Below are 27,460 nucleotides of genomic sequence, written 5' to 3' on the forward strand. Positions count from 1 at the left end.
GGAAGAAGAATTTTGGTTTGATTTGGGTTTTCCTGTTATTGCAGTCGCTGGATCTATGTAGTGTAACATCAGTATATTTAAATGAAAATGAAGTCATCAGACATTGTCCTGTGATTAGAAGGGGTTTTTGTTGGTTTATGTTTTTTTTTAAAATCCAGCTGCAATATTTCATTCTGACTGCTGCAGCAATATATGGTACCTCAATGTAAAGTATTCCAAGTATGTTTTGTTTAGTCTTGGTTAGAGTCCTCATGATCTGCAGGGCGCTTTTGTTGTTTGCAATAGCGCTCCTAAGTGATACTAAATAACCTTCACTACTAACTCATCATTTAAGTTTGTAGGCATCTCCTTTCTATCCTAATTAATCTTGACTTTGCAGTGCCTCACTATCTTTGATCTAGCCTGTGTGTTGCTGTACTGCAGTTTTGTATCAAGTCCAGGACCAATCTTGCTTCCTCAGTCACCTCTGCGCCATTTGTCCACAGTTACTGCTCGAAGAGGGACAGAGATCCAGTCCGGGTGCAAGTTTGCATTTTGGATGATCCAAATTCTCTGTTCCTCTGTGTGGGGCAGGCAAGCAGCTACTCTGCCGCTGGAGTTAGCCTTGTTGTTCTGTACTGAAGTAACTCTTAACCCGTGAAGAGTTTGCTTCATCTCTTTACCATTATAGCTCTAACTTCTTCCTGAACAGAGGTTCCTGGCTATACATAATTACCTGGGATTAGTTACCCTGGGCTTGGCCTATTTAAAATTACCATACTCATTTTAGCAAGACCCTGTAGCTGGGTTGGAGCCTGATCTAGCAAATTACTTAGCTACCTGATAGGCATTCACCGTTCATAGGAGCGTCTTGACGGTAAAATCTTTGGCTGGCTTGAAAAATTTCCATTTTTCTTTGTCTTCTATGTGCAGAGCAGTATTTCTTGATTTATTCTTTTAGTCAAAGCTGGAAGTTGGTATTGTCATGCTGAAAGAGAGATAAGATTCGGAGGAGAAAAAAAGATTTACTGAGTGCTCAAGGGAACATTTCCTTCTATTTCTCACCACTGTGTATGGAAGAAAAAGTGCCTTTCATTGTTCAGCAATCTTCAGTTTTGTTGAAGTTTTTGTTTCTTGGTTTGTTTGGTTGGGTTTTTTAAATGAAGTTGTCTCAAAAAACTGAATGTTGCACTTAAGCCTCTGAGCTGCAAAGGAGCAAACATGCACAAATTACCATTCTGTGTATTACCTCTTTGCATCAAGTCTCATAGCTGTTCTAGGTACTTGTTCAGTATCAGTTTCAAAAAGATCTTAAAAGTAGTGATTTTTTTTGTTTGTTTGGTTACTTCTGTATCTGCTTTTGACAGATTTACTTAAATGATCTGCTCTTTAAGCTGTTTGGAAGTCATTTGATGATTTGCAATCAAAAAGATAAATGATAGAGGTAACCATTTCAGCTAAGATACTGTAACTGCCTCAGATGTAAATGCTATTTCACATGCTTCTGATTTTTCAGAACAATCACTTCTGGAGCTAAAATACTGTATTACTACTTTCTTCCTCAAAGGATTTCTTATAAGAAAGAAGGAAAAGAGGAAAAAACATGCCTGAACAAGTTCCCTTCCAATATTTCTGAGTTGTTTCAGTGAAGAAGTCTTATGGTCTTTCCTTGTTTTGTGTCCATATATGCATACTTATACATAATCTCAAGCAAATACATGTTTACAACAAAATGTAACATAAAACTTAGTTGTTTGATTCTTCAGGTGAATTTAAGAGCCCAGAAAGGCTTGCCTACAACACAGTTTTCAAAGTATATGGGTTCCTTCTCATAATTTTCTGGAGATTACATAGTAGATGGTTTTCCTGCAAAGTTGGTGTTCTCCACGTTATGGAGAAGCAGTGTCAGAAGGAGTGATGACTAGCTACCACTTTTTAGATTTAACAAAGTTCTCTTGAATCTTGTATCTTCTCCTTCACAACGAAGCTGAGTGTCTTGCAAAAATGTTAATGATTGAACACTGGTTTCTGAGCATGATCCATCACCCTAGTAAAGTTTCTTAGGGCACCTGAGCTGAATGTCCTCTGTGTATATGTATGCATATATCCATACATATATATACAACCCCAGTAATACCATTGTGTAGTCTTTCTGTGTAGCTGGACTGAGAACCTTGGCAGACTTTTTGGGTCGTACATAACATTGTGCTTCTATGGTGCATGCTCACAACAGAACATTGGTTTTAAGAAGACTATCAACTGGAGTCTCATAAGAATTACACTTAAGTCTAAATTTTCTTTAAACAAGTTGTTGGTTTGTTTTTTTTCCCCCTCTAAAGGTTGCATAGACCTAAGCCAACTTTCAATAGTTTGGAGAACAAACAAGAAAGAGCACATAAAAAAGGAAAGGGGTGGGATGACTGCATACAAGCCCACACTTAAATTATGCAGATACAATTTATCTAAATGTGGGTATTACTGTCTTTAATGTAGCCTGAGTCAGAATCCCGAGTTAATGGCGCCTCCCCTTGTGCTTCGCCCCAGCACTCTGCCCTCGGCTACCCGCTTGAGCAAGAGACAAGCTCACAGTTTCATCAGACAGGTAAGCGTTCTGATCAGATAATATGCTGCGTGGGTCTGTAGGTGACTACTGAATAAATTTGTTGGTCTGTCTGAAATGATTTGTAAATAAAAAGGAGCTGATCTTTGTAATGCTGCTGGGAACAAGACTTACTGCAGCTGGAGCTGTTGCTTCCCCACACTTGCAAACAGCTGTAGTATCACAACCATCCATGTGACTCTGAATTACGGGGTTCTGTTGATAGACTCCTTGGTCCCATCCCATTTTGAGCAAGTGAATTTACTGGGCAAGTCCTTGTGCACTGAACCAGATTTCGTTGGACTGAAACGGCCAACAGCTGATTGTCCTACAGTACATGCATGCACCAAAGTAATCTGTCAGATACAGGAACATGTAAAAAACAAGCTTCCTCGTGGCTGCTTTAAAAATTCTCTTGTATCCTCTGCTTATCCTGGTATTTTGATGACCCCACCCCTCAAAGACTTCACATCTTTAGGAATTATTGCGTATTTAAGTTGCAGCCTTTGCACATAAGAGGATTTCTCTCTTGAACGATTATTTTAAATTTTCCTATGTCAAACTCATTGATTTCACTGGGAATTAGCAGAAATAACCACAGACCACTGAATGCTCAAAATTAGGAGGAAAAAGAAAAGATTTTTCTCAAATTATCTTAAGTGCAATTTCCTCTCTGATTTTGTTTTCAAGACATTGTGTTATAGGTTAAAAAAATATTTTTATTTCTGTGGAAAACAGAAAAAAAATATTCTCTTGCATACTGGAAGGTTTTCATTCAGCATTGACATGTGTTTTTACTTTAGTTTGTCTGGAAAAATGTGGAAGTTCTTTGAGTCTGATTTAATGCAACGGTAGATTTATGATAGATGCTGTCTAATAATGCTGCCAGGAGCAGAGCCAGTTGTATTCCCTAACCATTCCCTTGGCTGATTTTAAGCAGCATTTTTTTGAAAATGACAAGGAGAATTTTAACATTAGTGAAATTGCTGGTACATATTGAATAATGACCATATAAAAGATAAATATTTTTTTTTCAGAACAAGAATGGTGTATTTGCTCTGAAAGTTAAATGACAAATCATCTGAAAATGGAACAGAATTTTAATTGAGCAGCTACTGACTGTAATTCCCTCACCTTGTAAACCTTTTATTTATTTTAACTGTAAATTCTTATGTACTGCTCCTTCTTGGCAATTTCTTCTACTTAAATCTTGGGTGCAATGGTTAAGCTTTAATAAAAGAGAAATGAGTTCTGCTGCAAATCAATAATGTAACTTTCACCTCCTCTCCCAAGGCTGGCAATTGTCAATGACAGTTCCTGCACATTAAGTTACGAGGGCTTCAGGTAGTAGTTTCCCTTGAAATATAAAGGAGCATTTGACTGGAAGGTTGGATGAGAACACCTCTCAGAATGTTGTTGTCTTCCCCCCCTCTCCCCCCTGTTACTAAATTCATCACTCTTTTTCGTTGTCATATCTGCAGATGACTTGTTAGCTCCGCCTCATGATACCAACACAGATCTAACAGATGTTATGGAGCAAATCAACAGCACGTTTCCAGCTTGCTGCTGTAAGTGTAACAAAATATGTCTCTGAGTATAGCATTGAATTTGAGGGGGTGTTTTGAAGGAAAATGTGGTATTGTTTAGGAAAAAAAATATCTCTGAGATTTCTTGTCGAGATATGCAAGCTACATAATTCTGTTCTTTAAAGGTCCTCAACAGACATTATTTGTGAAGGTAAATAAACAAATACTCTCATGTTTTAAGTGGAAGTGTTTCACTATAAGAGAAGCCTATAGTTCCATATGGTATTTTCAGCTGTGCCCACATAAGGGAAAAGAGACCTAGAATCCTTATGTGGAACTTTGTGAATGTAGATTCAGAAATTCTGAATGCTGGTTTTCTAATAAAAGGCCTTAGGCAACAGGGGGAGACCATAGCCCGATCCTGACTGCCTGAACTAATTATTGAACTAGTTATTAAACTAATTGACCAGAGGAAATAACTGTTAACATAACACATAACACCTTTTCCTGCTTAAATGCATTGAAAGTTGATGTTTTATTCAGTGTCTATTAAGGAGAGATCAAAAGGAAAACCAATTAGTTTCCTATGCATGGCTTATATCAGCTGACATACTTTTTCACTGATCCTGTTCCTTCCAGAGTGTCACTGCACTCATAAGAGTGAGCAGCTATCTCTCTGTTTCCAGCAATATTTCATATAGATTGTTGGTCTTGGCGGGGGGGTATGAAGTGCCAGCTTTGTTAATCATTGTATTTTTAAAAAATACACACATACATATCTACAACTTCAGCTCTTCTGCCTTAGAAAAACAGTAGTGGAAACTGACATATTCTTAAACTTTCAACAGTTCTTTGAAATGAAATGTAATAATGATGGTCAGTTTTAAAAGGCACAAGCAACAGGGAGGGTGTTTGTGCCCAGTTCTTGCGGGAGCCTCCAGACTGAACTCTGTTCTATTTTGTAAACTCCGTAAACCCAGTTAAAATACCCCTTTGATCTCTTGTATGTACATTGCTTGGCTGTGAAGAGCTGTATCACAGAAGATGCACTTTGCACATTTTGAGAAAGCAAATTAAGATCTACCAAAAAGGTCTTGTTTCAGCTATCCTTTGAGATTTTCAGTGAGTTCAATAGTTCAGAGCCCATCGTTTTGTAAATTAAGGCTTTGATTCTAAGGAGCATTTCTTCTTTAAGTCAACAGCTAGTGGAGCTACTCAGCACAACTCAAGGACATGTGTGTATATACAAATCAGTAGAAGATGCAACTCAAGTATCAATTTTTGGTTTTGCAAATTCCTGTCTTGCACGTATAAGAAGTACACAGCTACCTGGTCGTGTGGCACAAATGAATTTAAATCAAATTGCCTTATGTCAGGCCAAGCTTGATAATGATGGCTGTTCTCTGCAACCAGGTAACATGGGGAAAAAAAAAATCTTAATATCCATTAAACAATATGCTGAATGAGGCAGGAAGGGACTATAAGTGAAAACCATGGCCCCACATACTTTCATATTGTGAAGCGTATCTGTGCACTTAAGATTAAAAGAAGTCACAGTTCCAAATTTCATGTGATTTTGTCAATGAGAAGCTGCTGCAGAAATCAGAAAACCAGCATGCCCCAATTAGTAGGTATTACTTATGTTTGCTCCTCTTCAGTCGTTCTGTAACATCACTTACTTGTGAGATTTACTGAGAGTACATTTTTTGAACGCTGTAAGATTCATATACTGTTTCAGAAGCCTGAAACGAGGATCATTAGTCTGGCCTTCCCAACAGAGTGCATTAAACTCCATGAGTTTTGCTAGGGAAGACCATGGCAGACTGTCTAGTCAATCATCTTTTCCCGTGGCTGTTTGATGGATCTGTCTTTCTGGATGGACAGTTGTCTAACTTGTTCTGTAAAACTTCCAGTGAAGCAGACTCCACTGCCTAGGAAGCGGACTCCATTGCCTAGGCAATCTGTTTTAAGAGCATTGTTGTATCCCTAACTTTAAAAAAATAATATGCTTATCCATTTTTAATTATACTCAAGTTAAATTTTATTAGAACAGCCTTCATGTTCAACATATCATATCTACTTAAAGAAAAAAAAAAATTTAAAAAGCTATTTTTTCAGAACCTCATCACTACTGGTGTCTCCTACCTTGGCCGCAGCTTTCATTAAGTAGTTACTAGCATCTAAGCCTTACATAGATTCCTCTTATTTGCTATATTTGTTTTTATGGGTTTCAGGTTATAATTAAACTTGAAATCAGTATTTCTACTTATGCCAAATATCCCTTATGAAGCAATTATTCATGTAGTAAGGCCAGCACTGCTCTTAATGGTGAGGTTTGGGTTTGTTGGGTTTTTTTCTCCCCAGATCCTTTGGTTATGTATATAATGCCTCTTTTCCTTCCTTATTTGTGAGGCTGGTCCTCAGAACTAGGCAGGTGTGCAACACTGTCCAGCGGTCTTGCCTGTGTGTCCAAGTGAGTTCCAGAACAGAGCACTCTGAATAGACGATGTTACTGTACACCACTCATAGGTCTATGTGGTTGCAAGGAGTGAAAAAGGAAAAATTCGTATCATAGAACAGTTTGGGTTGGAGGAGACCATCGAGATCATCAAGTCCAACCTTTGTCCTAGCTCTACCAACACCACTAAACCGTGTCCCTAAGTACAACATCTACCCGACTCTTAAACACCTCCAGGGATGGTGACTCCACCACCTCCCTGGGCAGGCTGTTCCAGTGCCTGACAACCCTTTCATCTATGTATTCATAATGCTATAAATTTGTTAAAAGAAAAGTAAACTTGTGAAGAAAGTTACATATAGACCATTACAACACCCTTCTATTTAAATGTTTATATTTTTAAAGGTTCTTATGTAGTACATATTTTCCTGATACTGGCTTTGTTTTTAAACTGCCAAGATGCAGAATTGTATAAATTTCTAAATTTCTTTTTTTTTTTTTTTTTTTCCATTTGCAGCAAATTTCACTGGCAGACCACAGGTATGAGACATGTTTACATACTTGCATAGTCATTGGAAGCAAATCAAAGCAAGTGGAAAAGTTCCATTAAAGCAAAGTGGCCAGTTGGGTTTTTTCCTATGTTTTTCCCTAGAGGCCTATTTGGAGGCTAGATGTAACAGGAAGGCTAGATTCTGGAATAGCCCAGTTAGCAGAAAATCCCTGCTAGTTCAGGCATTGCCGAAGGTACTATGGTGTGCACTTCTGGGATGCTGACCAGATGAAATCAGCTTGAATCAGTCAGGTCCGATTAGTTTCAAGCCACCATCAGCTTGCAAGATCAAAGCTGGTTCTTGCAAAGACATCCATATGTCCTTGTGCCCTGGTGCCCATAGCTTCAGTTTCAGGATCTATGGGCACGAGGGCACAAGGATCAAGAGCCACACAGCATCTTAGGCTTTAGATTAAGCTGCCTTCTCCCGATAGGCAACCAGTTTACAAACCCAAAGCAGAAATTTGGCTACTTCCAGAGTTCACAAAAATGTGAAGAACAATTTGGTATTTAGATACCTGTTCTTGAAAAATCTAACAGGTATGATTGCTCAGTTAAATCTCTGTTATAAGTAATAGAAATAGGAAAAACACTTGATATAGGTTTAGGTTGATATTGGAGCTCACATATGACAAGTGAGAATGACATAATCTTGTGTCATTGCAGAGTTCTTTGAAAGTTTCATTGTTAACTAAGTTTCAAAGACTTCCACAAATTGCTGTGAGAGACTTCAGAAGAATTAAGTGATAGGGAAAGAGTCTATTTACTGCCCCAAATTGCTTCACCTTGTCCATTAATCCACAGTTTGCAAGGTCAGACCTCCCCAAAATGAATATCCAGAAATTCAGAAATACTGTTCTGCAAACACTTTCTTGGATTACAGTCTCTGGGATAGCAGAATTGTCCTTCCAAACCAGAATTTCTAAAGAGAGTGGGATGAATCATGTCCTGCACTCAGTTAACTCAGACGTTGTGTTTCAGTCTCTCGATAAGTTAAATTACTGAATTAAACTAGCATTTTCACAAAATCCTTCCACTAGACAGGCACAGAAATAGCTTTCAGTGTTGTCAGTGAATAATACTACTCTTCCTGAAAAGCATTTGATTTTTTTTTTTTTTTTCTTTAAATACAGGATGATTCCCAAATAGTCTCACTGCAAATCTGCCTTTCTAGAACCATTAGAGAAGGCACATTTGTCTGTTCAGGAACAGAATCCTGAAACAGGAGCCTGGAAATAAGCTTTGTGTTTGAAGGGGCTGAGTCCACATCCAGACTCTGTATACTCTCCATTTTTACCACTTAGTCTTTAGATAGGACAGTGGTTTGCCTAAACAGTTTTTCTATGGGTGCAGAACATGGAGAGTCTATAAGTCATATTTACAGCTCTGTAGACTAACATCCACTGGGCCTTACTCAACAAGAATTTTAAATACTGCAGTATAGTAAAATGAGGTTCTCTTAACTACCTCCATGATCTCCTGAGTCTTGGGCCATTACATCTAAATTTTTAAAATGCAGGGGGTTTGTAAAATGACACCAGAGTCCTTAACTAAACCGAGCCTAGAGCTTTCTGTGTGTGTTAACGTGGTACTGACGGAGACATTTCTCATCATGACAGGCAATGTGAAGTGTTCATTTGGACGTTGACCAGTGCTTCCTGATGTGCAGTACAGCCCTCTTCTACAAACCACCGATCATGAGTTCCACTTCATCAGAAGGCTGCATGGGACCCCGGAACAAGCTGTTCGCTCTGACTGCGTGTTCTACTTGAGATAGTAAAACACTGAATACCCAAAGATGAGGATGTTGTTTTTATAGTATTTTTTTTTTTTCTTCTTCTTCCCTTTCTATGCAACTGTAAATTAATGAGCAGTGGAGTACTTGTCACTGATTTGTATAAATATACAGCCGCGGGAAAAGGGGGCAGGGGCTTTATATACGTTCTTTTTGATAATCGTAAAGAGAACTGCATAAGGAGTTTGGAGCAAAATGTTACATTTATACATTCCTTTTAGCTCTTTGCTTTTACATTGTAAAATACCCTTAGTTATATTCTCACACAGTTAATATTCTGTACTGATTATTTATATGCTAACCATCTGACCACACAGATTTCAGAATACCCTTGAATTGTTTTCAGGACCGGCATATGAAGTTCCCATAATCTGCATTATTGTTACTGGTTAACAAAAATTGCCGTTGGGTGCAAGCTACAGTATTTTAACTCCACTAAACAAGGTAAACTCTCATTTTGAGTCGTAATGATCATCCTCATGCACCAAAATGGTATTTTTAACTTTCTTTTAGTCATTTCCAGCCAACACACTCCATTTGGAGGATTATTTTTTTAAGCCTTACTTTACTTTGAATCAGGAGATAGCTAAAAAGAGGACTTAGACGATAGCTTAAGTTGTTTTTAGTAAGGTCTAAGTTAGTGTAATCTTTCCCAGCTATGTTCAGAGACAAAGCTTTGCTGTTCCCCGCTGTGCCAAACTTGCTTCAAGTTTTGGAATTTACAGTCTGTGAAGTAAAGCTCATTTCCGTGAGATCCCCTTCTTCTGTCTGCCTCTTGGAAGTGAAGAGACAATTAGAAAGCCCTTTCCAATACTATGAGCGATGGAACATTTTCTTCAAAACTACAGTGCACTTAGATATTATCATATGGCATTGTAATCTTGCAACTCATCTTTATCTTTGAAATCATTTATTTATGTACTTTAAGTAGGGATAATTACGGGAAAGTTATGTCACTGATCAGCTGATCTCTAGTTTTAAAATTATCATAAGAGATTTTAACGCCTTCACAGAGTTTACAATGCTGCATGGACACTTGCTTTAATTTCAGGACATATCTTTAATTGGTAAAACTGCATGCAATATATTTCATGTATAGTGGAGAGAAACTAAACTGTGTTGTTCTTAATTATTACTGAAGAAAAAAAAAATCTCAAAATGATATTGGAAGAGCTGTAAATTCTCTACTGCTATCGAAAAATGCTAGAGGACAGTAACACAGCAGGTCAGGAATTTCTAGTGTGTTTGTGAGGTGGTGCCAACTAGACTGTCCTGCACCCACAGTATCCATTCCTGGACTGCTCCTGCTCAAGGGCGCAGCGTTGACCTGGTTCTACTGTTGGCTCTGGTACCAGTTCTTTCTGAACCTTTGGCAAATTATTTAACCACTCTGCCTCTGTTTTCCCATCTGTAAAATGGGGATGGTAGTACTTGCCTCTCAAAGGTGTTGTAGGGCTTGCTTAGTAAGTGTCTGAAAAGCTCTGTGTAAATGCTGAGTATTACTCCTGAGTGAGTGGAGCAAAATTGTCAAGGTGGGAGGAGATGATGCTGGCTCCTATAAATGCTTCATTTATTAAAAAAAAAAAAAAAGTAGAGTAGTTATTTTTGAGAAGAAAAAACCCCACATTTTACAGAAGAGGAAAGCCATGACCACCTTTCTACCTCAGACCTATCTTCATGAGTAGTATTGGAAATAGCTTTATATTCTGTTCTCTGCAAAGTACTTTGCTTTTATCAAGCTACATAATTCTCTAGGCAAACAATCCTGAAAAATACCCCCCCTACATAAGTAAAAAACGTCTCAGTAGTGAATTTGGTGGCTTTTATTTTTGTTCTGAATATGAGGTTATGTATAAAGTTGTTTTTCTGCTTGTGTTTGTATGCATCCTTTGTCCTCTGCTGCCAAGTAAATGCTGCTTCAAACACTACATTGTAACATTCTTCCTCTGAGACAATAATAAATAAAAGGAATATATTGCTGTAACATGAGAAAAAGTATGGAGTTCTTTCAAGTTTTGTGGTCTCCAAGGATGGCACTTCTCATTGCTCAATGCTGAAAATTTCATTCTGAAGCAGATTAATTTTAACACAGGAGTACTGTGATAGTCCATTTCTATGTGCTAGCATTTTTGGAGTGTGGTTTGCATTTATATAAATGAGATTAAGCAGTGTTTTCTCCCCATAAATCTGTGCATATTTTCTCCAGTTTTCCATCTTCAGCTATTTATTCTGGAATGCTTCACAGTTTTATGACAGATATTAAATTTGATCACTGAGAGGCAGACTGCTTTATTTTTAAAATGTTATATATACATATTACAAAACAGCAATAATGCATGAAGCCCTGTCAAATATTAGAACTGTAAATTAGTCTTCAAGTTTTGATGGCATTCGGTGAACATGTTCAGCTGAAGCACAGCGTTAGGTATACATCAGGAAATAAGTACTTTCCATGTGCTGATATTAAGTATTTGCATTAAACTAATGCAAATAGTGTTACTGACTCTGTTAGAACTACTGTGCTGAAAGGAGGGAAAAAGGTTCCCAACCCTAACAATTCTGTTTCCTTATACTCATAGTTGGCACTGTTTTCATGTTTAGTATTTATTAAAATACTAATATTTTTTTCAGACTCCAACAAATGTAACACACAAGTGTCTAAGTGATGACATTTTCCCTCAGTTTGTGAAAGGATGCTTAACAAGCAAGTTGTAGGGAAGGAACAGCTTTTTCACATGGCATTTGAGTGATTTAGCAGTTAACAAGGAATTTAATTATAGAAATAGCAATATATTGACTAATTAAGTTCTGTATTTAGAACAATAAATGTGTCGAAGAGGAGGAGACTGGTAGATGAAAGAAACTATTAAAGCACAAAATCTGTCTTTTAAAAAAGTAAACATTTTAATTACATGTTTATAGAGTTGAAGGCAGCAGAAGAGGGGTATGGATCAGTACCAGGGCCTGACTTTGAGAACAATTTATGAAAGTGCTCAAATCTACAACTTACACCCTCCATACCCTGATCGCTCAGGTAGCAGTTACCAGAGCTGTGTAACGCTGTCACCTGTGAGGCAGGTATGCTCAGCCTAAACTCATGCTTCAGTACTGTGCCAGAAAGGTCCTGGCTCTTGTCAGGGGGAAGTGCTGTACCCACTTCTCACCAGCTTGGGTGGGGCTTTTCTCGAGGGGCGTGGGGAAGGGCAGCGCCAGGGCATGGCAACCTCCCGGTCCTCAATGAACAACGCACCCGCCCTTCTCTGCACAACCTTTTCCTTTGAGCACTAACCAGCCTCTTACGCTGTTACTTTTTCAGGCAAAATAAAGCCAACAAGATGCTCCTCAGCAGAAGAATTAGGTTGCTGCATCAAAGAGCTCTCAGTCCAAAATGCATGCCTATCCACCTAATAGGAGAGACCCTCTCCTGCACAGCTCAGAATGGGTAGGGTGGTTGATAGCATATTTGTTTAAATTTTTGTTACAAAACACCCTTGATCTGAAACATAACTGTTGGATCAGTTGATTTTCTCAGAGAAGATGCAAGATTGATGCATCTAGTTAAAATCAGAGTGCAGAGGTTCCTCTTATTTTGGGGGCTTCACCTTCAGGGGAACATCCACTATGAAACAGCTCTTCTTGGGTGGTGGTACTATTTCTTTGTGGACCAAGACAAGGTTCTTCAGATGTTCAGATCTCAATAAATGAGATAGTTAAATTGTCAGACACCAGCCCCACTGGGTCAGAGATATTGGACCAAGATACAAACTGTCAGTATGTGCATGACAATTCCTATCACCTGAGGATCAGGGGTTCTGTCCTCTCTTCTGTTATTTCTACAGTTAAAAGATGAGAAGAAGAAAACCACCTGAATTTGGCTAAATTAAAAATGCATTATGGTAATGGGCAAGCTTTGAATTTATGCCAAAGACCAAAATATTCTTTTAAACATTTACAGTACCCTTTGGAGAGAGTTTGCTCATTACATGTATTTTTTGTTCTCTACTTAGGGCACAGTTGCCTTAAGAAAAACCTCCTGAAGGTAAACACTCACACCACTGCAAAACTGAGCAATGGATCCTGTCTACTGTCTCATAGAAATGAAGATGTCGTGCCATATGGCTGAGAATTCTGTTCCTGCAACAACAGCAACAAAATCAGTCTTACAAATCCCGCCAAGGTGTAAATTAATAACAGTGGGGTATGGAAAAAAAAAAAAAAACTTTCAGTGAAAAAAATATTTGGGCAAGAAGAGATCTGCTCCGTTTTACAAGCAAAAAAGCTCTCAGTAATCATCAGCTATATGCTATGTTCCTCAGAATATTCCTCTGGCCAGCAAAGGTGAAACCTTCCTTGGCTCACATGTCTCTGGGAGCTTATCTTCTGTCTTTAGCGCCACTTAAATTTTCATTATGTGCCAGCAAAAATTACACTCTTTGCAACTGAAAGCTCTGCATTAGAAAGAGCAGCTGCATGAAAGAGCAGCATCCATCTTCAGAAGAGGAAGGCAGTGTTTTTCACTGCTTTTTTTCAACTGCTTTTCTAGACACCTTTTCTGAGACACCAGGAGAAGAGCTGCCAGGAATGGGCTGATTCAGCTCATTTTCCCAGGCATCCCAGTGCTGCAGCAAACGGTTGCAGCCAACAGAAAGGGATCTTTAAACTGAAAACTGCTCTATGTTAGTATGCTTATTAAAAGTGGTAAACCAGGAGAGCTGAATAGGTGCCAATCTTAAAGGTAAGTGCATACACAGGAAAAAAAAGAACCACAACAAAACATAGACACTGTCTGTCCTATCTCATTGTCACCTCTGAAACATAGTATTTACAGATGAACTATTCATGCTCTTGTTAGTCACTCTCTTTGTACAGTCAGACAAGCAATTTAAAAACATCTAGTTTTCTGACCTCTAATAACTGATTTTTACTTTGGAGAAACTGTACTTCAGAAATAGTTGTTTCCTGACTATGGAAGGAGGGACTAGGGTAACTAGCCCAAAGGAAGTTGTCTGCAGCTTACAAATCTAATTTCTGGGAATGGATCCCATCTTATTATCAAACAAACCAATGAAGAATGTAAGAATGGAGAATTATTAAAAAAAAATTAGAAAAAAAAAAATCAGAAAACCACATAGCAGCATTGCAGCAACATTTCAGCTGCACATGATGGAGTTTCTTTTGCCCTGCACAGTAACTGATACCTCTTTGACTATGATTTAAATTCTTTGGAAAATGAGCAAAAAATAGAGAAAGGGACAGCATCCCTTACCAACAGTTTGTGTGTCTCGTAAGCTAGATTTCATGGAGTTAAGAAAAAGGCCACATAAATGAGAAAGACTGTGATAATTCACCTGAATTTTATATGAAAATAGGCAACCATTTGATTGTTGACCATGACAACAGCCCATCAGAGCCCATGGACTTATGCATATCCAGTTTGAGCGTTGCCTAACCTGATCCTTCTCCACCAAGGAGGAGGACATCTCATTTGTTCCAGACTTCCCCTCTGGTCTCAGGGACCTGGGCTTTCTGAAGGCCAGTGTTACCAGTAAAGACTGAGATGAAAAAGGGATTCAGTACCTCAGCCTTTTCTGTGTCCTTTGTCACCAGGTCCTCTTCAGCAGTAGGCCTGTGTTTTCCCCAGTCTGCCTTTTGCTGCTGATGTACTTGTCAAAGTCTTTCTTGTTGCCTTTCATATCCCTCCCCAGGCTTTGGCTTTCCTAACCTTATCCCTGCAGAATTGGGCAGTACTTCTGTATTCTTCCTGGTCCCTGAACAGGCCAAAGCTCTCCTGAAGCCCAAGGATGTGATCTAGTTTTGCCTTGCTCCTTTCCTCTTGGGAGCCTGAGCTCTACCATCTCATGGTTGCCACAGCTACAGCAGCCCCCAACCTTCACATGCCTTACCTGTTCTTCCTTCTTTGTGAGTAGGAAATCCAGCAGGGTCTCTCCTCTCACCAGCTCCTCAGACATCTATGTTAGGAAATTGTCATCAGTGCACTCCACGAAGTTTTCCCTCGACTAAATACAGTTAGCATAACTCTGAGCCAGTGCACTGTCTCGCACGATGCCCTGAAAAAATCTTTTACCAGAGAAGTTTGACAAATGAGTAGGGAGTGACCCTTTAAGCACAGATGTTTTCGTTGATTTTGTTTATTACCTCTGAAAGTATTTCGGTGAGCAGTTGTGAGGAGTCTAATGAAAGGCTGCGACACACAGACAGGCACACAGGAAGAAAAACTATCCAGATGTATTTCTGCCTCTCCGGTCCCAACAGTTCCTCTGGAATGGAAAGCATAGCTCTGACCTACTTGCTTTCAGCAGGCTGTAATTACAGTGCCTATCAATTTTCTATAAAAATACAGATGTGAACAAATGGAAAACCTGAGACATGAGCAGAATAAGAATGTTATTTCATCCCTTAAATCCCAGTTCCTGTAAAGATGATGCTTCCAGGCTAAAAAGTAAAACTAGTTGAAATAGCAGTAAAACATCAAAATAACAGTTGACTTTATTATGAAACATGAGTCAGGCTTTGTACACAAACAAGATATACCACGATATCCATCTGTTTGCTGCCTTCACTTGCATTCTTTTCCTCTGCAAAAATGCCTGCTTGCTTGCTTACTAAGGAAAGAAAATTAATAATGGCTTCAGTGAAAGAGAATTATTTTTGGTTTTGAGCTCTCATTTGGTTTCTCACAGTGCAGCTTGTGCTACCCAGTTGGTGGGAAGGGACTGAGCCAAGTGTCCGAAGTTGGACACAGCACCCCAGCCCCAGTCTCCCCCAAAAAGAGTCACTCCCAGTGACTTCCAGCAGTAGGTGATAGATGAGACTGCTGATTTACAGGTTAACATGTTTAATATAGACCTTGGTAGCGTTTGGTAAAGAAAGTCTTCTAATAACTATTTACATTCTTGTTATTACAACACTTCGGTTGTCTTTTCCTATGAATCACAGTACTTGTAATGTTATTTAGAAAAACGGGATTAGGAGATAAATAAATGCCGCTCTCATTTATCTGCTTTTCTACTATACATGTTTTCCCAGGCATAGAGTCACGTATGTGGTTTTTGGTTTGCTTCTTCCATTCACATGTTCAGAAAAAACACACCTAGCTTTTAAATTAAAAATTCTGTAAGCTTGTCAGTGTTGCTGCTCACTGTAGAATTTATGTTGTGGCAGTCTGGTGAAATTCCTGCTGACTGGAAAAGAGGAAACATAGCCTCCATATTTAAAAAGGGAAAAAGGAAGACCCAGGGAACTACAGGGCAGTCAGTCTCACCTCTGTGCCCAGCAAGATCCTGGAACAGATCCCCCTGGAAAATATGCGAGGGCACATGGAAAATAAGGAGGTGATTGGCGACAGCAAACATGGCTTCACTAAGGGCAAATCATGCCTGACGAATTTGGTGGCCTTCTATGATGGGATGACAGTGTTGGTGGATAAGGGAAAAGCAACTGACGTCATCTACCTGGACTTGTGTAAGGTGTTCAACACTGTCTCACACGGCATCCTTGTCTCTAAATTGGAGAGACATGGATTTGGTGGATGGACTGCTCAGTTCATCAGGAATTGGCTGGACGGTCACACTCGAAGAATCACAGTCAATGGCTCGATGTCTGAGCAGAGACCAGTGGCGAGTGGCATTCCTCAGGGTCAGTATTGGGACTGGTGCTGTTTTACGTCTTTGTTGGCGACATGGACAGTGGGATTGAGTGCACCCTCAGCAAGTTTGCTGATGGCATCAAGCTGCATGGCGAGGTCGACATGCTGGAGGCAAGGGAGGCCATCCAGAGGGATCTTGACAGGCTTGAGAGGTGGGCCCAGGCCAACGTCAGGAAGTTCAACAATGCCAAGTGCAAGGTACTGCACCTGGGTCGGGGCAACCCCAAGCACAGATACGGGCTGGGGGATGAGTGACTCAAGAGCAGCCTTGGGGAGAAGGACTTGGGGGTGCTGGTGAATGAAAACAACATGATCCAGCAATATGTGCTTGCAGCCCAGAAAGCCAACTGCCTCCTGGGCTGCATCAAGAGAACTGTGGCCAGCAGGTCAAGGGAGGTGATTCTTTCCCCTCTACTCTACTCTGGTGAGACCCCACCTGGAGTGCTGTGTCCAGCTCTGGGGTTGCCAACACAAGAAAGACATGGACCTGCTCAAGGAGGTCCAGAGAAGGGCCATGATCAGGGGGCTGGAGCACCTCCCCTATGAGGACAGGCTGAGAGAGTTGGGGTTGTTCAGACTGGAGAAGAGAAGGCTGCAGGGAGACCTTAGATAGGCCTTCCAGTACTTAAAGGAGGAGGGAGATATCAGGGAGTGTAGTGATAGGACGAGGGGTAACGGTTTCAAACTGAAAGAGGGTAGATTGAGATTAGAGTTTAGGAAGAAATTCTTTACTATGAGGGTGGTGAGACACTGGAAGAGGTTGCCCAGAGAAGCTGTGGATGCCCCCTCCCTGGAAGTGTTCAAAGCCAGGTTGGACGGGGCTTTGAGCAACTTGCTCTAGTGGAAGGTGTCCCTGTCCATGGCAGGGGGTTGGACTAGATGATCTTGAAGGTCCCTTCCAACCCAAACTGTTCTATGGTTCTATGACTATGACATCTCCCGTTCCATAGAAATTACTACCAAGTGGACGAAACTGGTACACTTTCCATTTCTTTGCCCAAAACAATGCTATCATTGAAAACTTCTTGGAAAGTTTGACTCAAAATAACAACTTTATGAATAGTACAATGTCATTGTGCACAACCAACTTACATTTCTTAAAGGCTGATCACAAAGGCTCTTAAATGAGATCTCTTCATGACACTGTTGATTTTAGGGCTCTCTATGGTTAATATAAACCAAAACAGGAAGGCATAATCATGCCTTTCAAAGCTATTTGAAAAACATATTAGCATACATACTGCAGCTTAAGCCTGTCAGCTTTGTCTGCAGTTGCTGCATTTACTTCCTAGTTTTTAACCCAGTCACGAAGGAAAGACAAGTGATAAATTAAGATTATAACACATCTGTTTGCACAGAGATTGGATAAAATACGGCAGTTTAGTTAATACGGTAAACAGCTTAAAGGGTGAGAGTGATTTTTTTCTTAATATATTTTGCTTGAATAGCTGATACAGACAGATGCTTAGGAAAATGAGGGGGTTTTTTTCTGGTTTCTAATAGTAGTAGTTATACCTGTCTCAAACAATATGTACCTAAAAAAGAATCAGATTAAGAGATGTGTTTAAAACCAAGATATTCCACACCCCTCTACCCTTCCCTCCTAGACTGGCAGAAATCTCAAGGCAAAATCAGAAATATTACTATAATGAAGCACATCTAAAAGTTCAGTCCTGTAGACTACCCTTCCAGTAAGAAGTGCCTCAAGAAGCAATAGAGATGATGATATAGCATTATTTCAGTTTTTTGATATATATATTGGAGACAACTGTGTACAACAGGACAGGATTATGCCAATGGCAGTTTAAGAAACATTTATCTATGATAAAATAATAATTAAAAAAAAAATCACAGCTGGCTCCTAAGCCACTACCTCCCTGGAGTGTACTCCCCCATCATGACCAGTCTCTCCTCATAGGAGAGGCACCAGCAGCCCCTCAAGGCTCCCACCCCATCAGCCACTCATAGGCCTTGTCCTCCCCACCAAGGGGCAAATCCCAGTTTGGTTCCCCCAGCCTCAATCCAGGGCCACTTAGTATTCTTGTTCAGCAACACTTAAAAAGCAAAGCTGTGTTTCTCTCGTGGGTCTTAGCAGCATAATGTAGGTAATTAAGTAATAACCACCTTAGAAATGTGCCCTCGCATAGGCACAAGGTTGGGGCAATTATCTCTTCCTTTAGCTCCAGGGAACCAAGCACCAAATATGCATTCATATCCAAGTCAGCAAATAATTTGGCCAATTACCTATTCCCACATCCCCATTGAAGTTTCTTGATTGAAGATTGCGAACATTTATGTTTAGCCTTCAGCTTAGAGTGCCATATAGGAACTGACTCTGCATTGAAAATGTGTCTGTGAGTTACTGCTCAATGTCAGTACAATCTCTATTCACATCTCTGTCAGTGGGGCCGTGTAAGAAACACTATTTTTCCGTCATCACAAACCATCTTTTATACATATAAGCGTGGGGTCTGCTTTGGACTGAATTGCCCTTTCTGTTCCCAGAGTCTCTTGATTTGACAGAGTTGGGTAGGCAAATTTAATATACACGTTAATATGGCACCCTGTTGCTTCTGAACATCAGGAAGCATTTTTCTGTGAGGGTAACCAAGCACTGGCACAGGCTGCCAGTGGATTCTACATCCTCTGAGATATTTAAAAGCCAACTGGGCATGGTCCTGGGTAACTAGCTCTGGGTGGCTCTGCTTTAGCAAGGGGGGGGTTGGACAAAATGACCTCCAGAGGTCCAACCTCAACCACTCTGTGAGTCTGTGGAAGTATCTTAACATTAAAAAGCTTCCTATTTAGACTATTAGGAGGCTTTATGCTACAAATAAGCCTTTGTACACAGTTAAAAAGTAATGAAGTATGAAATCACATTGTTTAATGAAGTGCTTCTTAGAAATAGAAGCAGCCCTTTCTCCAGTTACTTGAATCGCTGCACCAGCTTGCTAATGCATAACCTTCACTTTACCCATCTGGCTTCATAATACAGGAAACACAGCAGCTTTTCAGCCCTTGTGTTTACTCATGGAATGCTTTGCCTTCCTTTTTTACCAGAGAGGAAGATCCTGAACATCAATACAAGGTGGAAGGTGGCATAACCCAAGAGGGCTGTTTGCCAAAGTTACAAAATGGCTGGTATGATTTTCATATACCCATTTGTATTTGGCATGGAGCTCTTAACTCAGATTTATTTTACCTTCGCACTTGAGAGCTGCACAGATGAACAACTGGAGGCACGCTGTACCACACACCCATAATTTCACCATTAACGATAGTGAGGCAGAATTTTCCAGCCACCTCTCCCTCAATCATTTCAGGTGCAGTAATGGCACAGCTGTAAGTGACATTTCCAATCACTCCTCTGGAAATGATTCAGGAGTACGTAAGAGGGATGGTGATATAAAAAAGCTAAAATTCTTTCAGATTTTGAGAAAATCTTTATAAGCAGGATAATAAAATTATAAAAGCAGAATAAACACCCCAGTTCCCACCACAAACTATACATTATCAATTTGGGGTCTCAGTATTAAATTGATTGACATAAGTTGTGCTAATATGGAATGAAATAAAGATTATTTTTCAATGAAGCACCTGCCTCAGGCAGTTTACCTTCCAGAAAGCTAAATTATTGTCACGTAGGACACTCCTGTAAGGGAGGGAGGAAAGTAAAATCTAAGTGTGAGGCAACCAGTACAGCCTTCTGCTGCTCTGAGGTGCAAAGCAGTATCAGGGCAAAAGCCTGGGGAAGCCAACTGCATTGTACAAAGCCCAGCTACACAGAACTTACTGATCTGGGAATCTCTCTCTCACCTGGCCTCAAACAACTGTTACTTCCTTTGCAAATCTCCCCCAGAGGCCCTGCCAGAAGCTAACATCCTACCCTATCAGGAGTTAATATCCAACTTGTGACCAAGATGCAGCTTGAAACATGCCTTCCATTGAAACAGCAAGGGGAAAATAACAGCAACCTGCACAGAGATGATATTTTACAAAGGTGTTATAAATCAAATTTAAGCCACAAACATCCCTACATTTCTGCTTACTTTCCTCCCTGTTTGCCCAAAACCAAGCCAAGTCTTTGAAGTCCACTCAGTAAAAAAAAAAAATTGCTGAGAAAAGATTCCTCAGATTGCACTTCTGCTTTGCTCTTGGGAAGCTCAGTATCATCTTAGCCTCACAAGTTGCTAAATTTGTCACTTGTGAATTACAGCTCTCATTTAAGTAGAGAAAGATAGCAGAGTTTTAAAAGAATCAACAGAAAAGGCAACTCCCCTTTCACTTTAGCACAGACTGGGAGGCTTCACTGAAGTACCTGTACTGCAAGTATCCACATTTAAAATGGAAAGGAGCTAAAAAACAGAACTCTTTGACTGTCAGGGGAGGTTTAAGAGGGATCAGACCTGATTGCTACAGTACTGTAAGTTGGATTCAGAGACAGTCTTCTGGCTTGCATGTCATCGAAACTTCACAGCTATGAGTACTCCCAGGTAGCTTCAGTTTCAAGAATGTCAGACTCATAGAAGGGGAGATATTCTTACCAACTCCTTATTTGAAGCCAGAGGGGTTTTTGAGAAAAAATGCAATATTCTGAACACACATGATTTGTTATCAAATCCCAACTCCTACCTATAAATCCAATATGGTTTAATCTTAGTACAGTCTATTTATTTTGTCTCTATTACTGGTAAAGCCTGAATGGAAGCAGTTTTTGCCCAGCAGCACTAGATAATCTGGAGGCCCCAACACTATATCATCAACTTCTGTAACTTCATACTGTAAGAGGCCAGGCGGCTACCGAGAACAGAACATCTCAGCCCTCTTGTATATTAGTGAGCCTTACAAATCATTAGTGTCGGCATCTGGAGCTACAAAGTGCCCAAAACCATAGTGACAACATGAATTTACTGCAGTTGAAGCAGATTATTTTTGGCTTTGACTCCAGGGTTTTAGATAAGGGACATATCAGCAGACACCACTTTCTCACCTTCTCTCTCCTGAAGACAAAGGGGAGGATCATTGCCACACATACACAACTAATCTTCCAGCCACTGCACTCCCCTCCCAGCTCGGGCTGCTCTCCTCTGCCTTCCCCAGACCCTCAGGCTCCAAGACAATCATCCTTCCCACCCCATAGCAAGGCACTGGCTCATCTTTGCGCTGCCATCAGCTCCATCGCCATGGAGAGCTGCTTGCATACAAACCAGAGCAAACTTCGGAGCAAAGAGCAAAACCAGCCAGGGAGGAGCTAATTGGTGTTTCACCAGGCACAGCTGGGAGGTTGTTGAGCCCTCCCCTCCGAGCCTCCAGCCAGCTGCCCTCCCTCTGGGACAGCCACATACATGCAGGGCTTGTACGAACCAAGGCAGCTCTCCTCTGCTTGTAGTACTGGTCTTGTCTTTGCTCTTCCCCACCAAATTTTTGTCTTCTGTGTGTTGCTGGCACAACTTCACTGTTTTCTGGGGAAATGAGAAGCCAGTGGCTGAGCTGCAGGGTAAAGCTGGATCCTTCAGTGATTAAAGCAGATGGGAGGTGTATGATGCAGCCCTGTTTTGATGTCTGGGAAAGCTTATCTTGGTTCAAAAGTCACATTAGAGCATGCCTCAGAGAAGCAAACCTTCTGCTTTTCTCAGTAAATGTCAGATGATTTTTCCACTATCCTAGCACTGCAATGTCCCCGAGCTGCGTGTTGAGGGCTCCTGACCAGCAATGCTCATCATAACGCTGCTTCAGCTAGGTCACAGCTGACCCTTGCTTTTCAGAAGTTCAGTGCTGGATTTGATTATCTTGTATTTTATCTATGTTCTTTATTCCCCCGAGGGTTGCTTAAACATGCTTCTGATGATGAGGGTAAAAGTTAGCACTGACGATAAAGAGACTGTCCTTCGTGGATTATAAGTTTACTTTAGCAAGTCTAAATTCCACTGATCTAGATTCATTGAGTGTAGTCTAATCAAGTCAATATTGTTACCTTGGGGCTATGAATGACACATATATAATATAAAGATACCATTTCATTTATCAGTTCAAGTCTATAAATATAAATTGTATATTTGTGTTTGTGAAGAGGTGAATAAAAATTACAGAAATAATCTGAAAATAGTTTCAAGAAAATGTTTGTCACACCTATAATCGTGTAAGCTATATATGACACACATTGCAGAAAAATATTTGCATTATAGTATTTTCACATCCAGTTGTAGGGACTGTTTAGTGTTTTTTTCAGTCTTCCTTGAGTGACAGCATCAGGCCAGCAGGGCCTCAAATGTGCCAAGATCACTACAAAAGTGTCCTGAGCAGGGAAAAACTGATCTTGCAGGCCATTCTAAGTGCTGGTTTTATCTTTTTAAAAGCTCTGAGATGAGTTTGTTTGTTTGTTTGTTGCAATCTGTTACATGCTGTGCAAAAACACAAGAGCCTGAAGTGTGTGTGATGAATCAAACTGGGCCCACCAGTCTGAGTGATCACTGGACAACTGAACCTGAAGTGTGCTGTTCAGGTCACTCCAGAGCTGGAAGTACATACTAGAGCTTAGAAAAAACCCCAATCTTTCTTTTCCCAAGGCAGTGGATAGATACTGACATTGGAGATACATCCCCTTGCTAGGTATAACCAGCTGTTCCATGCCAACTTGCTGACCCGCAGTATTAATGGGTGGGAACATGCTTTGTGCAATACCTGTTTCTGCGAAGGCAATAAAGTAAAGTTTAGAAAGGTATACCACGCTGCTCCACTCTGTAAGTAAAGACTTCTAATTATCTATAAATTATTTTCTCCTTAACTTAAAAACCCCCACAATTCAAAACGTGTGGCTGGGATCGTTGTTCTGTATTAACAACATGCTTTTGGAGGATACATATGGGTAAAGTTAGGTGAGCCCCTTTATTTATAAACCCTGTTATTCAATGTTTTCTAACATAGATATTTGTGCTAGCTATTGTATTAGATACTGTGCTGAAATTTGGGTGGAAGAACTCAACCAGGAGATAGCTTTCGTTAATTAAAACAGAACAAATAGAAAGAATGACTTAGTCTACAAGTTGTATTTGGCAAACATGCATTGTCTTCTGCTCTCTTTGTTATTCATTATGTATGAGCAATGTGTTCTTACCCATGTTTCATCCTAAACTGTCAAATCTGGGAACCTGTAGATGCCTAAAAACCTCTGGTTTAGAGAAACTACATTTAGCAAGTGAGTGGGACAAAGAACTACACTTGAGTTTTGTAGTTAAAATGAGGAATTCCTGAGTGGTGAGAGTGAGTGGGTAATCTGTACAAGCAAGGAGACCAGTTGTATGCTTGAAAGGAGCTTACTTCTTCCTTGCTCAGAGCAAGGTGATGCTTGGAGCTTCAGCATTCAGCGTGGCCATGAGGGCATGCAGCCATGGTTCATACCACAAGGTCCAAGTCCCCAAGCCTGTAGCCAGCAGGCCAGAGCAGGGTTGGTCTGAGGAAAGCAACACAGGAACCTGGCAATGGGAAAGCAGTGTGGACAGGTGCTGAGCAAGCACTGACATCTCAGGAGTCAAAAGTAAACCCCAAAGAACTAATGTGCAGTAGAGGCTGGGCAAGGGAGTTTCTTAAACAAACACTGCAGATGGATCTGCAATGCCAATGTTACCAGCAACACCAGTTCCCCACTGGCAGCAGAGCAACGGTCTGTTAGTCACGTTCTGGTTAGATGATTTAGAGGTCCCAGCATCACTGCTCCTTGCTTTCAGAGTGCCTGCTGTGCCCAGGAATACAGGAGTACTGCTTCCCTGCCAGGCTCTGGGAGTGAAGTGGGAGGAAGGCCACCTCTTGTGTTCCCTTAGCTCAGTAGTGCAAAAATGCCAGAGAGCAGTGATTGGTCACACTGCTGGCAGAAGTCAGCTGGGTTTCAATACTTACTGCATTGCATTTTTAATGTTGGGGTTCTTTTACCATTATGAGTACAGGCAAGAGTCCTGTGGTACTTTTAAAAATGATTTTGAAGTCTGAACGCCTTGTGCAGCCCCTTTCTCATGGCTTTGTCCTGCTAGGAGATATCAGAAGCACACACTCAAATTAAAGTAACAGGTAAAGCAATAGCTGCATGCTACCCAGAGTCCTCAGGTTCTTCTGTAATATTGCTACCATTGCCTCCACCAGACAGCCAGATGTGATACTTTCTGATGCAACCCAAACATTAGCTAGACATCCAGGATTTTTGAATGGTTTTATGACACCCATATGTACAATGTGGATAAATTATTTGGAGCAAAGTTCTGGTTTTGACTGCCTCGCTAGTCTTAGCTCTACTTAATAATAGTAATCAAAGTCCTGGGACCACCAATAATGCTTAAAATAAGAGTCGTGCTTGCTCAGTGAGCATCAGAGCTAAAGCACTATCCTGCTTGGAGAAGCTATGTCTTCATTTGGCTCCCTGCTGATAAGATGTTCAACACGTACTCTGCTTACCGGAGCGGCTTGCCAACCCATGTCAATAAGCTATCGTAAATAGGTTAAGAGTGTTGCTGTTTCTGCAATGAAATGACTAACACAGCAGCAGCATTTGGAGCCAATATTTGCCTGCAATGGCTACAGACAGAGGACCATCGTTACTCCTGGTTTTTGGTTTCCATATATCGCAGTTGGGTAGTGTAGAGTTTTCGTATCTCCTCTGGAAACTGTTTTGCTGTTCCCTAGGAACACTTTGTCATGAAGCTCTACAAATATTTATGAAGTATCAGTAATAGCTAGCTCTGCTGATGCTAACAGGATTGTTAGAGAGCTGCTGTGCATGCCAGTCCCTTCCCTCTTCCATATATTTTTATACTGCTGGAAGGGCAAAATATAGTACAAACAAATGGTGTCTCTCTTTGGCTGGCCCAACCAGTGACACTGCCAATACAGAATGAGTTGTGAGAAGATAGATACCTTTAAAATCAGATATAGCTGAAGGTTATCTTGATTGTCAATTACTTAATTTATGGTTCTCCAGGAGCCACTGCTGTGTGTAAGGGCAATAGCCATGGCGAGCAGGATGAATGAGAAGAATGTGAGCTATAAAAGTGAGTAAGCTGTTCAAGCCACTGTAGTTTCTGAGTCAAGTGAACTGAAGCAGTAAAAGAGTCTGATGATCCACAGGGTTGATGCAAATTAGCACTTGGGTATGATAAGGCTCTGAATTCTGGGTTTTCTAAAACAGAGACTGCAAATTAGATTTACAGGTTAATCTAACTCTAAATGTTTCTTCTTTAAATAGTGCTCACTTAGATATTGTTTTGAACGTGAGAGCTACAGAAGACTTGTATAATTATCATAAAAAGAAAAAAATTGTAATTGTTCTTAAAGCAAGTCAAACTTGTGAAAAATACCCAACATAAGCTTAATTTCAGACAATTTTGTTCCAATTACTGGCATGTATTTAGAAAATATCTCCTTAAATTAGAATTGTTTTAGCCTCTCAGTTCAACTCTAAAACATTTTCCATGATAGCTTCTTTTCATATTTTAATTGATTTGTAAATTAATGCAAGCTGTAACTGAGATAACAGCGCAAAGTGATGAAATCAAGAGAATTACAATCTTAGAGTGAACATGCTGGGTTTACTGAATTTTGAAGAGCTTGCCTTCTTACTTTTAGCATGTCTGGCATCAACGATTGACTCTGTCCTCATCTCAAGGAGGGTTTTAGGAGCAGACCTGAGACAGCACCCCTGGGACTCCGTTATAGAGCACATCTAAATTTGCAACACAGAGGCATGGCCCACATGGAAGTGTGTGCCCAGGAATGTGCCGTAACCACTACCAGGCAGGCACAAGAAGTGTGGCTGAGTGACAGTTCACCAGCCTGTGTTTGCTGCTCCCGCATTCCACCCGCCTGTGCCGCCACGCTCGATGCACGGCCTGCGGAGAGCCAGGGACAGACACACCTGCAGCCTGGCGTGCGGCGACGTAGCAGGAGGGCTGGCATTCGGCGCACAAAGGCCCCGCGGGGCAGCGTGCCTTCCCACGCCGTGTCCACCTTCTGCCTGCTCAGACGCTGTCCTGGGGAGAGCAGCTGAGGCAATCAGGACTTCTATTTATGTGGGGGATCTGTTTTGGTTTTTTTTCTTCGGTTGCTTGGTTTTTTATTTATTTTGCAAAATGAATCACATTTAGGAAAGTTTTGATATGCTTGTTAATTTTCTTCTCCTGGGTGTGGTGAGGGAGCATCTCTCCAAGGTATGAAGACACTTAACAAAAAGAGGTTAAGTCAGAGATTTGGAATAGACAGCTGTGTACTGTAGTACCTTACTGAGGAAGTCAAAGAAAGGCTGATAGGATTGTTTTTCTTTTTCTCCTGTAATTTCTTCTATCATTGATGTTCATATGAACTGGTAAGGTTTTGTATTAATTCTTGCTACAGTACCTCAGATTACTGATTATTTCTGTAACTTGCAGATAATTGCATTTCCTACCACAATATGATCTTTCTTCAGCCAATAGATATGTCAGATATGAAACTTATAACACTTGTTTTTAGCTTTCATTCACTTGACATTATATGCATCAGAGGTGTCTAGGAAGTAACTCCCACCTTTTGCTCCATATAGGAACATTGTTGCTATGATGGCACTGGGGAAGAAGTCCAAGTTCAGGGTCCTGCTCTGGCTCCACAGGTTACTAAACCCAGTCCTAGTTGCAAATCCTCCTCCCACCTTTGTAACCTCTATAAATGGGATTTAGGCAACAACGTGATTTAAGCTGTACTACCTCTTCAAAGGCAGAGACTAAATGAGGGAGGTTCCTTTCTACAAAGGTGATCGGTCACTAACTTGGGTTTGGACACTCTAGCTTTTGCAGTGGCACTGAGCAGACGATGGTGATTAAACACATAAATATCAGTGCAGCAACTTATCTTCTTTAGAATCTAGTTACA

At 40.5% G+C, this 27,460-nt stretch overlaps 1 protein-coding gene across 1 annotated transcript in view; it reads left to right on the plus strand.

Annotated features, from left to right (window-relative positions):
* UTRN (utrophin) overlaps positions 1-8,822 on the plus strand; it is a 397,724-nt gene extending 388,902 nt beyond the window's left edge. Inside the window, exons 73-76 of the mRNA XM_086461077.1 lie at positions 2,473-2,581; positions 4,060-4,146; positions 7,080-7,102; positions 8,732-8,822. Coding sequence (XP_086317203.1) covers positions 2,473-2,581; positions 4,060-4,146; positions 7,080-7,102; positions 8,732-8,740 — 228 coding nt within the window. The 3' untranslated portion in view covers positions 8,741-8,822. The remainder of the gene's footprint in view (positions 1-2,472; positions 2,582-4,059; positions 4,147-7,079; positions 7,103-8,731) is intronic.
* Positions 8,823-27,460: the final 18,638 nt, after the last annotated feature.

Source organism: Leptosomus discolor, chromosome 2 (genome assembly GCF_034619465.1).
Source record: "Leptosomus discolor isolate bLepDis1 chromosome 2, bLepDis1.hap2, whole genome shotgun sequence".
In the NCBI taxonomy this organism is placed as follows: domain Eukaryota; kingdom Metazoa; phylum Chordata; class Aves; order Leptosomiformes; family Leptosomidae; genus Leptosomus; species Leptosomus discolor.